The sequence below is a fragment of the Ursus americanus genome, chromosome 19 (genome assembly GCF_024610735.1).
Source record: "Ursus americanus isolate L20-20 chromosome 19, mUrsAme1.1.p, whole genome shotgun sequence".
Taxonomy (NCBI): Eukaryota; Metazoa; Chordata; class Mammalia; order Carnivora; family Ursidae; genus Ursus; species Ursus americanus.
Genome location: NC_142145.1, coordinates 57,342,940 through 57,358,076, shown reverse-complemented (window position 1 = coordinate 57,358,076; position 15,137 = coordinate 57,342,940). Strand labels below are relative to the sequence as shown.

Below are 15,137 nucleotides of genomic sequence, written 5' to 3'. Positions count from 1 at the left end.
GTACTTGATGCCACAGAGAGAGTGCTAGCAGACTAATGAAGACGAAATAATTGTTCGTGTGTGTAATAGATCTGCGCATGAACTGTATCCTTTTCTGATTTGCTGCTGTAAACTTCTGAAATGAGTTACCAGAATTGGGCACAGAGCTGAATGAATATACTGAGGTGGCTAAGAGAAAAGCTTAAAAGGAAAGACTCGCCATCTAGCTAGGCTGACACGTCTTTTACATTTATTTAACAAATATTTGTCAAATATTTCCTATGTGGCAGACACTGACTCTGCCTGGGGACATGTCAGGAAGCAGGACAGACCGAGTCTAAGCACTGCAGAGTTTATATTCTACTGGAGGAGACAAAAAAAAAAAAACCCTACTTAATGTGCAAATAAATTAATTACAAACTGTGGCAAGTCTGTGAAAGAAACAAACAAGAGGCTGAGGCAGTGAACAGTGGGGGACACAAACTATTAACGAAGTGGTCAGGACAGGCTTCCCTGGGGAGGTGCCTGAAAGTACACCTGAAGGGCTTGTCTTAAGAAAAGTGTGTGAGTTGGGAGCTGAGATGTGAAAAGCATTCCAGGTAAAGACAGCAGCAAATGTGAAGATCCTGAGATAAGACTGAGTCTGGCATGAAAGAGGAAGCAGAGGAAGGTTCGCCTGCTGGGAGCAAGGGGGACAAGTGGACTGAACAGAGGTGGAGAATGCAGCCAGGCACCCGGGATGTGCATGGCTCGTAGGTAGTGGTGTTGGCATTTATTTTCTTGGTGAAATTTTTAAGTCTTTAAAGAACTCTTGACTGTCTGAAAAAAAAGTGCTGTCAGAGGGTGAGAATAGAAACCACAGGGTGGGTTAGCCGGCAACAGCTGGGGTCCCGTGAGAAATGATGGTGGTTTCATCTAGACTAGGGGGCACAGAGACGGATAACAGAAGTGGGCAGCTTCAAGAAATGTCTAGGAGGCTGAAGGAAATGTGAATGAATACGATGTGAAGGCAAAGACAGACAGACTTCCTGATTTCAGAATGTGGCACAGGCAGGGTAGACGGTGTACCAGGGAAGACTCCCGTGGGGGCCGGGGGTGGAGAGTAGCGTAGCTGAGCGAAACTGGGAAATCAAGAACACTGCTTGGAAGACACTTAATATGAAATAACTGTGGGAAAAAAAAACCCAACAACTTCTGGTAGTTTTTTGGGCACGAGAGAGTCCACAGGAGAAGCCTGAGTTGTAAATGCACATTTGAGTCATTGGTGTTAAGATGGTGTATAAATCCCTGGGATTTGTGAGATAATCTAGGGGAAAATAAGCTGGAGAAGAGACTCAACACTGAAGTCTGGGACTATTTCACATCTGGAGGTCCAGTAAAAAAGGAGGAGACAGGGACAGAAGAGAAAAACCAGGCCAGTGTGGCGGCCCCAAGACCAGAATTGTTTCGAGAAGGACTAGAGGCAGAATTAAACAAAGACAGAGAAGCAGCCACTGAATTTGGCAGTATTGAGGTTGTTTCTGACCGCTGTACGAGCAGGTCAGTTGGACTGATGGAGACAAAACCCAAAGCAAACGTGCGGGAGAGAGAAATGCAAGAAATGGCATAACAGGACAGTGAAGGACTGCGATGTAATTTATAGCAAAAAGAACGTGCACTCATTGCCTAAGAAAGGCATTTGCTTTTTGTTTCATTTCTTTTTGTTTTGTTTTACAGGCTTGAGGATCTTGGCTTAAAGCAGTTTACGGTGGCAGAACTATTCACTCGTATATTCATCCCAACCTCCTTTCTGTTGGTATGCATTTTACACCTTCACTACTTCCACGATCGGTTCCTGGAGCTCACAGACCTGAAGTCCATTCCCAGCAAGGAGGACAGCGCCATCTACAGGTGAGCGCTTGCAAGAAGCACGAGCCTCTTGCTCGGCGCGCCACAGCTTTGATTTCCCACCTCAGCTGGGCCCCTGCCGGAAGCCAATAACTAACCTTAGAGATTCACCCTTGAGCTTTCTATGAGTACCCACCTGTGAGTGAAAAAAAGAAATGAGAAGAAAACGTGTAGTATTTTCTGACAGTTTCTGAAACCACACGTAGTGACTCACGGCTGGTTAATGCAAAGCGATCTTGGTCGTCACGTGAGTAGGTTTAGAATAGCTGCACAGACGCGAGTACTTCAGCGTTGGCGATGGCTGTCCTGTGTCTGCGCCGTGATGTGTTTTTAGAACAGTTATGACATCTGGCTGATTCAGAGGATGAGTTTTCTGTTGTGCTGACAACCAGTTTAGAAGCGAGAGCATACCAAAATGTGGCGTGCAGAATGTCCCTTGCACTCTGGGAATGAAGAACTTCAGCTAAAGGGAAAGAATCTGCATTCTCCTGGTAATTAGAATAACATGGAGGGAAATAGAGTGAACACAGTGTCTGCTTTTATCAGCTCTCTGTTGTCTTCTCATCTACAAATATATAAATTGTTCACAAGCAACAGATGAGATGTCTCTCTCCCAGCCCATGTGTGTTGAAACCACAATGATTTTATCACAAATCTCACAGTCTGGTCCCTCACAGGGAAATGTCAAGCATTCTTCTAATGAACGTTCATACCAATGTCTCTCTTTGCTTCAGATTTAGCCTATGATTCAGTTCCTGGAAAAACCCTTGTTAAGCAACCAAGGGAGCAAAGGGCTGTATGGAGGGAGTGCAGATGCCAGCCGAAAATCCCCTTTAGTCTTTTTGACTTCGCTCTGAACTCTTTTTCAAAGGAAACAATGAGTACAGCAAAAGAAGATGAAGTAGTATTTCATCAGGCACAGCTTCTGAACTACTCAACGTTCAATTTTCTGCTATCATAGGGACTGGAGTCATAGATAACTCCAAAGCTCTTTTATTTGGTGATAAAAACCATTTTGTAATCTCTATCTATTTATAGCCAGCAGATTTCTTTTCCATATTGTGTTTTTCGGACCTGAGTTTACATTTCCTTTTCATTCTGAGTATGCTCCAGATGCCTTTCCATCTGTGAATGGCTCCCAACCAGTAGAACCCAGAGGTATCAAGCAGTTGTTATTTCTTATCCCATCTCGCCACCGTCAATAAGCAAGCTCAGCTAAAACCTGTCTCCTCCCAACGCCCCTGGTGCAAGGGAATGGATGGGGTCAGTGGCTCCCCTCAGTGACTATCAACCATTAGGAAAAATAGGTAGTTATTAGAAGTCTGAGAGCCCCCTAGGAGAGATTACTTCTAAGCAAACTTGTTAGCAAAAGAAGTCACCCTAAGATTAAAAGCTTACAAACACAGTGCTGTCATAGGAAAGTAAGAGTTATCAATCATTAGTAGAAGTATTTTTGATGACTTTTTTTTGCTTGAGAAAGCTGGGGAAAAATTAGTTTCTGATATTTAACTCTGGCAAAATAACATGCTTTATTTCATTATAAACCCCCACCATTTGTTCAAAAAGTCATATGCAATGATCAAGAAAAACCTATTGGTAAACAAAGTATATTTGTATGTTTGTAAAAGAAATGTAATATCTGGTGATTGCTAATGACGCCTTAAATTTTCTTTTCCTTCTAAATGCCTTTCTTCCCTTGGATCTCTATTTTCTCCTCATGTAAAGTTCCTCCAGGATGTAGGAGCTTTTTCCTGCCCTTGTTCTTATTACCATGTCTTTGAATCTAATGTCACACAATCAAATAGAGATATAGATTACAGTTTTCCAGGAAAATATAGATTTTCAGGACCACAGTTTTGCAGAAGACCATGCAGCTCAACACAGACTGTACCAGCCCAAAAGAATCAGAATTTCTGAGACCTAGGCTATGTGAAAACTGAATTTGTTCCTCAGAGTTCCCTGGAAGCACGTAGAACATTATTAAATTATGTAAGTTCTGGGGAAGGACTATAGTCTCACGTGGAGATGCTTTTTCCCTGTTTCCATGGTTGCTCCACTCATAGCCCTCACCCTCCATGCCATGGCAAGAGAAGAAAGAAGATCTTAATGATCTGTAGCCATTTAAGGTCATGGCTTGCCTTCCTTGTGACCATGGGTGAGTCCCGAGCATGCACTGAGCAGTTAATTTTCCAAGAAAATATAGAATGACGACACAGTATATAAGGCCAGATACCTAAAGACGTTAGGAACATGGGATTTCATTTTTAGTTCTTTTGAAAAACAGTTCTCTAGGACCTTACAGAGTTCAAAGTTCGGTTCAAATTCAAGTTCGGTGTTTTGGGATTTCCTGCAACCCTTTACTATAAAAGTCCCCACATTTTAACTTTGAACATAGAATACATATCCTATCTTTTTAAGCACCTTGTTCCCATTCTGGTGTTTTCCTTACTAACAGTATTATTTTGTCCCTGGAGCCCTAATAAATGACCACATTAAGATCAAAATGATGAAGAGAAAGAAGTATTTACAGAGTTAGGATTGACTGTCATGCTTTTCCTTCTCTGCTCCCGTCTCCTTAGTAGAAGCTTTACAGAACCTGACCCACAAATTGGGAATAATTGATTCATTGTGTTCCTTACACTGATTCCAGCCAGTACTGTTGTTTCTGTCAATATCCAGCTGTTCTTTTCCTGTTTTGTCCACTGTTTGTGTGTGTTGTGTTTCTGTGCACACATAGGTTATGTAGGCAAATGTCACTTATATCTGAAGAATTTATTGTGTTTAGCCTTAGAGAATTGATAAAGTTAGCATTATGAAAAAGCTTTGATATGCATGATAATAGGAAAAACTATTATTTCTAAACAGGTGTTTTCAGGAATATTATTTCACTTATCTATTGATAAAATATATAATATTAGAACATAACTACAGTCTATGATAACATATATATTTAATAATTATGTACGAAATAACCATTATGTAATTAAACATCCATCCCTGACCACACTTTGTTTTAGAAGGTATTCTAATGCATATAGAAACAAAATGACTTTTTTTAACTTCAGTCTTAGAAAACTTAGAGAACACTATGTTGTATTTGGTTACTTAGTAGGATTTTTTTTTTTTTTAATTTGGGGGAAGGAACAAGAATTCCTCTTTTAGATTGTCTTTTATGGGATAAGTGTGCTCTGAAAATTGAAACATTACAGATTTTTAGTAAAGTGTGTGAGAGGGGGTGGGACGAGAAGAACAGAGCAACTTGTTACCTTCAAGCATTTTTCCTGAATATATCTAACTTCGCATTGCTCCTGAATCTTGCTGCCCTGACTCGTCTTCGTGCAGGGAAGTATCGATGAGCACACACCTGATGACTTAAAGCTTGCAAGACAGTCTACCTCTTTCCTCTCTAACAGTCTCCTCTTTCTCTCTCCCACCTGTCTCCTCATCCGCATGCCACCTTGCGCTTCCATCTCTCACCTCGTAGCCATGCCAAAGTCAATGGGCGCGTATATCTAATAATAAATAGGTGGGTACTTCAATGTTTTCTCTCTTGTTTTTTTTTTTTTAACGGTCTCTTGGTGTGTTAAGCACTTTGCTGTTTTGTAAACGAAAAATGATGTCATCAGATAGTGGACAGTGGTCTTGTGGTATGCTCATGGATGTATTTTGCCAACCAAACCATTTGGTGTTTATCCCGAATGGTGCTGCAAGTGGATTCGGAGGTTGCCGAGGGTCTTCAGCTGGTGCTCAACCTTTGCTCTTGGTTCAAATGGATGCCCCATTAATTTCATTCTTTGGTAAATTAGTTCAAGGCTTGCCTGAGAGCTTATAACCCTCTTGAACACATCACTGAGAGCTCAGCTCAAGAACCACCTCCTCCACAGACCCGCCCACAAATGCCAACTTTCCTCGCTACAAGTAATCTGCCCGTCCTCTGAACTTCCACAGCACTTTATCGTTGCTGCCTTCTGACACTCTGTCTGCCTGTCTGCCTTATCTCCCTTGCCAGAGCGTCAGCTCCTCAGGCCTGGAGTCCCTGTATAATTCACCACGTGTCCACGTACCACCTACCTCAGGGCCTCACCCATTTGTTGACCCTCGGTAGATATTTCCTGAATGAAGTGTTAATAGTCACAGCAATATATGGTTAAAAGAAAACGAAGATATCTGTTTCTTCAAATATACTTCGACTTGAAAGATCAGCATATTGAATAAAGATCTTTTATGTCACCAGATTTCACTAAAGATGCAGAGGTGGGCACTGGGACAGGGCCCTCCCTACCTTAGAGCCCTATCGCCCAGCTGGGGAGATAAAACATGCAGATGACCACACATAATAAAGAGTAAGCTTTGAAAAGTGTTGTTTGCAGTTATCCTCAACTGCCCTAAGAGTACAGAAAAAAGATCCTTTGGGATCTAATTTACTAAAGCCATCCTGACTTTATTAAATAGGTAAATTAAAATATCCACTCCTATAACTTTATGCCATTTGTAATAAAGCCAGTAATTTAGGTCATAGAAACATGTATTTTGCAATAAATCCAATTAACAGAATAACTCTTTGAAAGATCTGTTGGTTTTCTATTCCATTTGCTTTTTTCTTAAATAAAATCCCAAGGCTGACAACCAAATAGCAAACTCTGGAAGCCAAAACTTCTAGAAAGAAGTGTGAAAAATTAATACATCACTGTGCAGATCACTGAAGAAGGAGGGATGAAGACTCGCTGGGTCCTTTGGGAGCCAGTTTTGTTGACAGGCTGAGAGAGAGGAGTCAACCTCAGGTTTTTAGCTGATAGGCAGAGAAGTAAGATAAAAACTCTAGCTGGAGATCTTGAGTAACCATTGAAATTTCATCTCTTCAAATGTAAAGAAGTTCTCTCTCAATCTCTCCACCTCCCTCGTCCCTCTTTCCCTCTTCCCCTCACTCCCCTCTACTCCTGTATCCCTCCATCCATCCCTCTCCCTCTCTCCCTCTCCCCCTGCTCATCCATCTCTTTCTCTCTGTCTCTCACTGTCTCTTCCCATAAAGTATTTACCATTGTCTATATGAGGAGATGGCTGGGACACCTAAGAAGGCAGAAGTTGGCTTGATGGGCTCCAACAGCAGGGACTGATACAAGTTACGGTTCCAGTTGTCTCAGACTTCCCTCTTGAGAGAAAGCCTATCCCCATTAACCCAAGTCACAAGGCCAGGGAATGTGCTCAGGAATTCTTAGAATGACCAAGATCCAGAGTCATATAAAATCATTAAAAACTCGAAACATTCCACTGTTAGCACTATCTTCTTTGCGGTAGAATTTTCATTTGTGTCTGAATGCTAACATACTAAAAAAGGCCAGAGTTATTCCCCAGAGAAGATGTTACCCAATAAACTCTTCCCTCACTGTGCTTCTGAAAGGCTGTGTGTAAAGCATGTCCAATTTTGAATAAGACCTAGTCTTGGTGAAAATAGTAAGTCAATCCTTTTATTAAGTAAGTTTTCTTTCTCCCATAATTTTTTCCTTGTATGCTCAGTGTTATTTCATAAGGAGAACAATGTGTTTGTAAATGTGAGTTCTGGATGAAAGGGAAGAGATACCTACATTCAACTTCCGGGTTGATTAAAATTTAGGCATGATCTAATAAGGTGTGAGGTAGGGGTGGTAAGGACAGTGGGTGACTGATAAAATTTTGATGGTACAAATAATTGTGAGGAAGTTCCAACTGAATTCCTAAACAGAATGAATTAGAATATTTTAACAGGAGTAATGGTCATTTCTGTCTCATATGCAGAAACTAGAGCCATCATACCCAACCCTGTCGAGTAGATTTTTGGAGAAAATTACTACCATGCACATTTAAGATGTGATTTTAAACTTACAAATCAAATGCTCATCTGTGAATACCATCTTCTAAAAGTGTGTGTACATTCTAGAAAATAATCTTAAGCAGTGTAAATATTATTTAAATGTTACTTATAAACACTAGAAATTTGCACGACACCTCTTTTCTCTAACAGTCTGATGAATAGGGTGGGTACAGTTTACATTACCACATATTCCAAATTAGAATAGTCATAAAAATAAATGGAATTTAGACTAAGGAGATGTTACAATGGTAGACTTTCCATTTTCTTTCATGGGAACTACCCTAATTTGTGGTTTCATATATTGACTCAAATTCAGATCCTAATACAGAATTAAGCCTCTTCAACTGTCCATGTAACACAATTAGTTTCTTCTGTTTCACATAAGAATGTTCATCCGGTGTGTAGAATTCATTGGCCAAACACTCAGTGAGTCACATTGTATACCAAGCCCAGTGCAACATTTTGCAAGAGAGTCCAGGAGAGTTAAGGCTGGCTTTCTGCCCTCAAAGGAAGAGTCCCCAGAACCATCATTAGAATAAAATTATGTAGATGAAAATGGACAGATGCACGCATCAAGAACCATATAAAGAACTGTATAAAGAAAGCCGTGGGTGCAGAAGGAAAGAGTGAGTGACAACAGAAAGAGAACATCACCTGTTTTGTTAGAAGGCAAAAGGAGAAATGGTGAGTCAGCGAGAGGATTACAGAGCAGAGCCTGGAGCAGCATAAAAACAAAGCAAGGAAGTTACAGGTGTGGATAAAGACAATGCAAAAGAAAAGAAAATGAACTCCATAGTGGGGAAAGGCATGCAAAAAGGTGAGATTTAAGGAAGTGGGGGAGGGTCTTCTCTGAGAATCCAGGTCATCACCATGTCTATTTGTAAATCTCCTTCAAGTGCTGATTAATTTGCACATGAGGATCAGCACAGAATTACCAGTATTGTAAGTATCATAAATTTCAGGGAGCATGGTTAACTAATTTACTTTTTGGAAATCCAGGATCCCATTTTAAAGTTTACTAGGGGGGAAACACCTACATGGAGGTACACAGGCTTTCCAAGAGATTCGGTCCAGCTGTTCACTACGGCAAACTGGGGGTTAGTTCTGCCCATGAACTTCACATTGTGTAGACAGCCCCACCTGAGCAGCAGCCCAGCCTCAGTGAATGCAGTGGTGGCAGGTAGTGGGCAGAGAGCAGAGAGCACAGAAGGTTGAGAGTGGTGGGGACAGACTCCCATGGAACAAACCTTTGCTCTTTTTCTTCCGAATGGCCGTTGCAATACACAAGTTCTGGTAAGAATGTGCTGATGACAGAGTTACAGTCCAAGTTGAGCCCTTGTCCCAGTGTTCAGCGTGGTGTGGCATATTTCTTGCAAAGGCATATTTCTAACTCCGCTTTTTCATGATACAAATTATCAAAGTAGTACATGAAGATCTATCATTAGCAGATGGTTGTTTACTTTAAAAATATTCCCTGTGTACTAAGTAAGCACTGTGTTAAGAGCTCAACAGAAATCACCTTAGTTTTCCTAGCATCCTGTGAAGTAGGTGCTATTATTCCATTTTGCAGACCAGCAGACTGAGGCTTAGGAGACAGGGTAGGGAGTTTTGTTCAATCATCTAGCTAGTAAGTTGTCTAGTTGAGGCTTGAATCTGAGTCTTTTTGATTCTAATGAGCATGCTTTAACATATTTTGTATAGCCTTCAAAAAATTGCTATTAAAAAATGGAAGGAAAAAAATGAAAGTCTTTACACAGGTATCCTTTTTAAAATCGTAAACTCCAATCAGGCACTAAAAATATTTTCATCTGTACACGTTTTATGCACACAAATTTCCTCATGCAATTTCTCCGTTAACAGACTCCTGGAGTCTAGTAAACGACAGCCTGATACAGGTTTTCCCTTTTTTTTTTTCTGTTATCTGTTACAAGCTCTCGAGGTTAGACTGTTCCAGAAGGCATCTGGTCTTACATGCCCTATTTCCTCCTAAGGATTATGTCAGACGGAAATGCGTCCTTGGTTCAGACACAGATATTTAGTTCTCTTTTCTCCCCAGCATTATCTAGTCTCAGATCTCTCCTAGACTGTTACAAGTTTCCAGAAGTCGACTTCCAGACATATTTCCACAGGGTTTACTCTAGGGTTTTCCTTTGATTCCTTCATTTGCTAATCTCACCTCAGTGTGCCCCAACTACGGCAAGACACTTTGGGGGTCTCTTTGCTTGTGGACTTTTTGTTATGTAGCCAGAGTGGCAGCTGCAGAAACAGCCTCATCTCTGTAAGTTTCATTCCACAAATTAGCTCTCATTCTTGGCAAGCTGTTTTTCTTGTCAGTACTAAGTCATGGCAGTAGATAGTAAAAAGGCACTCCGAGATGGTCATCCTTCCACCAAATGTCATAATGAGAAGTATCTTCTCACTTATAAAATGCATCCCCTGCCAATGCTGAAGAGAACATATAAATATTGACAATTGTGTGACAGCTGACTGCTTTTACATGTAACACCATTTCACATGCAGAGTCCTGGCAAAGCAAGAACAGCACATATGCCTCCTGAGATTTGACATGCAGTGCTGGTGTGTAAAATATGGTATTGTTTTGGGGAGGGGGAGGGATTTCCCCAAAGACAGGAGGGTGGATTGACTAGCTTTGGAAAATAAGAAAGTGGTATGTCATCGTAAGTCCTTCCACCAATATAGAGTCATCAGGACGTTCTTTCTTTATTCAATTCACAGTGTTTCTGTATTCTATAATTTACTTGCTTAGCACCCTGTTAAAAGGAGTTACTTTTTAATGATAAAAGCTCTAGAAGTCTAAGAACAATGCAGATTCATTGCAATAGGTACCCAACATCATAGGTATGTTTCAGATATAAAATCAGTGTGTTTCAAGTAAGCTTAGATTTTATCTAGCCAAACTTACTCATTTCATAGAAAAAAAAGTGAATTTCAGAAAGGTTAAATAATATACTCAGAGCCCACAATTATACAGATACAATAACATTATTAATTGTCCATCCTGTTACAACCAGGCTGAAATATGCATTAATTATTACAAATGGAGAAGACTATCAGTATTTCCAGTAGATCTTTCCCGATACCTCCTTCATTGCCCACAAATGTTCCTTCAAATTCGCTATGAGTAAAAAGATACACTTTTTAACAATTTAGGAGGAAGATGGTACTCGTTATTGTCCAATACTAAATAAGCCGTAAAGCTCTGGCTGCTGTCCAGGCTCAGTGAAACTGTACCCCGTGCCTCACCCGGGCTGTCACACCCCGTCTCCCCATGACTGTGAGTCCCACAGTCAACACCAGTGCCCGCAGACTGGGACATGATGCAGACTTCTTAGTCTCAAAAGCATTTGCTTCCACTGCATATGCTTTAGATGACAGCAGAGTGGGATGAGTGTGCAAAGGTGGACTGTGATTACATGTTATTTAAGAATAATTTTTAAAAAACCTATTTAGAGTGTGACTGACTGGATTCTTGTGGGATGGTCTGCTGCGTTACTAAAAAAGCATGACATGATTTGCCTCTGTCGTCTATACGTTCTCCCCTTTATGACCTGCAATCCTGTCCACTCTCAACTCAGTGGCCAAGCCTAGGGTTCATAGCAAAAGCACGCTCTTGACGCCGTCCTGGAATGCACTTGGCATTAGGACTTACTGCAGCCGCATACAGGAATGCGATAGTGGGTGATACGTAGCATGATGTGTGATCTCTGACTTTCCTTATAATTCTTCTGTTCTCATCTCCTTTTTTTCCTTTCTATTTCAATTACTTTGAGCAGCATCAAGAAAAAATTACCAATCCACCAAAATGAGTAAGTCCCCCGTGAAGCCATGAAATGCTTGCTCTACGATTGCCATTTCATGCTTCTACATCCTAAACTCTGACCATTTTCTCCTCCGGGAAAAATGTCAAGTTTAGGTGTCGATAGCTCTCATTACTGACTAATCACTAGAACCCAAATTGGAAAAGCTAACAAGACCTGAGTTTACAGTTTGTTTTTAGAAAGAGCTTTTAAAAAAAAAGTGACAAGATGCTAACAACCCCACATTGCAAGGCCTGTGTACCTGCACTGATTTTCATTTTTATTTATCCTCCTTTTACTTGCCCCTCACTCAAATCTCTCCTGGCGCTCTTTCCTCCCCTGACTCGGCTGCTCTCTGCCAACAGACTGGCCCACCCCGAAGGAAGCCTTCCGGACCTTGCCATGATGAATCTGACCGCCAGCCTGGAGAAGCAGGACATCAGGAAGCTGGCCGAGCCGGGGGATGACAAACCAGAGGGATGCCCTGAAAAGGCTGAGAAGGCTGAGCTTCGGAAAGACAGCGAGGAGGAGGCAGAAGAGGAGGAGGAAGAGGAAGAGGAGGAGGAGGAGGAGGAAGAGGAAGAGGAAGAGACTTCAGGTAACCCACCCACTACCAGTAGCTGTTCTGAAAATCCTGGCTGACAGACTCAGTGAATGAAATGGACTGGTTCCCGATGGGTGGAGATTTGATCCAGTTCATGAAATAAAAACTGGGGTGTGGTCTTTTGGTTGCTATAGTTACAACATTGCAGTTCCAATGGCTCCCATCATTTCCTTGCGACTCTGAGGTAGAAGAAGAGAGCAGGTGGCTGATTGTCAGCCCCTGATCCGCCAGAGGTGGTCCCCACCAGGCCCGGGGGGGTGGTGTGTAGCTCTTACCTGTACTCAGTCAGAATCCTGGTTGGGGATGTTTCCTACCAGCAGCAGAGGCAGGCATCTGTGTAGAATTTCAGAAAGTTCTAGACAGGGCCTTTTCAAATGCATTCTCAAAGAAACCAGTCTGGGACTTCCCCAGAGAACTGGTACATAAGAACATACTTGTAATTTTGTGCTAATGTTTCAGGACCTGGGAACCAGAGGAGCAAATGAGCGATGGGATAATTATCATGTCAAGCCAACTCCTAGAGGTGTTTTTGTTGTCATTGTCAGTTTAGGTTTTTCCCTCTTTATTCTTCAGGCTCTTTTTTCTGTTTTGAGTTAATGTTTAATAGGGCGTGATGAGAACTGGATGTCCGAGGTGATCAGGGTACCTTATCTGACACAGACCAGAAAAGGCGGAGCGCCTCGTCTGTTCAGCAGCTCCCAGCCAGTATGGGAGGAACGAGACTGGGTGGCCTCTGGGGCGGTGCTCTGGGGCCACACCATGAGGTGCTACACTTGCCTTTGCTGGTGCTCTGTGCTTTAAAGGATTAGAAAACGAAAAAGCACAAGGCAGAAGATCCCTCCCAAAGGCAAATTCTCCCAAACCTGGTCCCTTTTCCCCCCCTCATCTCAGAAGACCCTGAGAGGGACCCAGAATGGCCCTTTCCATGTCTAAGTAATGGCTGTTCCTCAGGGTGAAGGAGAACCAAGCTCCCAAGGTGGGACCAAGACTGGGATTTGCTCTACTACTTCATGAAGGTTTTGAGCTTTGCTAAGAGGATCTTACCAAAAACTGGATTGCACTTTGTTCTGGCACTCCCTCATACACCTGCCATCTATACTGACTGAAATCTTTGTATCAACTATTATGTCTGTCACTTTGTAAATAAGCATTTTTCACAATCACCAAAACCTTACTGAAATTTTAGAACCGAGGACAATAACTGCTACAAGCATCCCAGCCATGTGAAGAAGATGCTGCTTTTAAAGAAATGCTCCGGTCTTACCTGTCTGAGCTCCTGAGCATCTGTCTGCACTCATGGCAAGGTGCTGGTGCCACAAAATAGTTCTGTCTCGACTTCCATCCACGTGAACTCCGAAGCCCTTCTAGATAGAAAATACCCCCAGTCTGCAAAATATTACTACTTAGCACAAGGGGGAAAGGACGGAATGACTAATATGATTAAAAATTATGATTAGGGTGAGTCTGACCACATTTTGTGAACTGGGACTGGGTCATTCAGACTCTCAGTGTTCACTCTCAGTTGCAACAACAGCAGGCTCTTGCCAATCGTTCCGTGGGGGTGAGCGGTGAGCTTTATCCACTCCCTCTTTAAGGCCCCGGAACTTACGGAAGCACAATAATGGCAAGAAAATGTCATTTTGGGGGAGCTCAGTTACCTAATATTCCCAAGAAATTAGAGAATTATAACTCAGCCTTAAGAGTAGATAAGGTCAAAAATACTCCTTCATGCTGATTAAATGAATTTAAGGAAACCAACCTTGCTCCAGGGAGTCTCGGTGTATGAGGTCTAACTCATCGTGAAGTGGGACTTTGAGAGCCCCCCCTCCTCCAGGTTTTGATATTGTTAGGGTTCATCTACTACTGTTATTTTGCAGCTTCTCATTCCAACCTGAATGACAGTTACAAGATCTGCTTTAAATAATAATGCAAAAAAAAAAAAAAACACACAACATTTTATGCTCTTGGGTGAATTTACTATTTTGCAGATTTAAGAAACAAATGGCATCTGGTGATTGACCGCCTCACTGTGCTCTTCTTAAAATTCCTGGAGTATTTCCACAAGCTGCAGGTGTTCATGTGGTGGATTTTGGAGTTGCATATCATCAAAATTGTTTCATCATACATTATCTGGGTTTCTGTGAAAGAGGCAAGTGAACATTTGTTGTGTCTTCAGGCCAAACAAAACCACAGTGGGTCATCATTTTCCTTTCCTAACTGTCCATGATTTTGTTTTAAATGAAATTCCCAATACATTAGAACACCACGGCTCTAAGATAGCACAGACACTTTGACATGCAGAAAACCAAAGGACAGTTGTTCTGAGACGTGGGAAAGACATCAGGGCACAAAGACGCCCTGGCTTAGCTCCTGATTGGCTTGGTCGTATCAGAAAGGTTACTTATTTTCCTGGAGTCTTTAGCTGAATTGTGTGAGAGTGTGCTGCTCTTCTGTACTACCGTGCATGAACTCTTTTTGAGGAAAACAATAGTATTCCAGTTTATGTTACCAAGGAGTAAACTCAGCCTCCCAAATTTAATGAAATCTGTGACAGAGTTCAACTTGTTTATGACTGGATATTTTGAGACAAGACAGAGTGTTTCAACATTGCATTGCAGTTCTGTTTTTTCATCTGGAGAGAGGAGAGGCATCACGCAGCCAACAGTTACTTGATGAGGACTGTAGAGAAATTAGCTCTCTTTCGATTTATTCAGCAGATAATTTACACATATTTCTCATTTCCCTGGACTAGTTTTGAGTGACAATTCAAAGAGTCTTTGCCCTCTAAAAATTAAGTCAGGGAACTCCTGCCTCTAGTTTTTAAAAAGTTAAATAATAACGTCATATTACAACTACAACACCATAAACCTAAAAGATTCACAAGTAGGTAATTTGAGGTCCCCAGTCTAAACTAGAACATTCTCTATGTCATACAAACTATCTGGAATGGATCTAGGATCACTGCCAGGTGGGAACAGAAACAGAAACTACTCTACCTGTG

General features: G+C 41.6%; 1 protein-coding gene across 5 annotated transcripts in view; it reads left to right on the top strand.

Annotated features, from left to right (window-relative positions):
• Nucleotides 1-15,137, top strand: part of PIEZO2 (piezo type mechanosensitive ion channel component 2) — a 450,496-nt gene that overhangs the window by 347,957 nt on the left and 87,402 nt on the right. For all 5 annotated transcript variants that reach the window (XR_006778951.2, XM_045793888.2, XM_045793887.2 and 2 more), the window contains 3 exons: nt 1,696-1,869; nt 11,898-12,130; nt 14,125-14,285. Coding sequence is in view for 4 of the 5 variants with exons in the window: in XM_045793888.2 (XP_045649844.2) it covers nt 1,696-1,869; nt 11,898-12,130; nt 14,125-14,285 (568 nt within the window). In the remaining variant the exon portion in view is untranslated. The remainder of the gene's footprint in view (nt 1-1,695; nt 1,870-11,897; nt 12,131-14,124; nt 14,286-15,137) is intronic.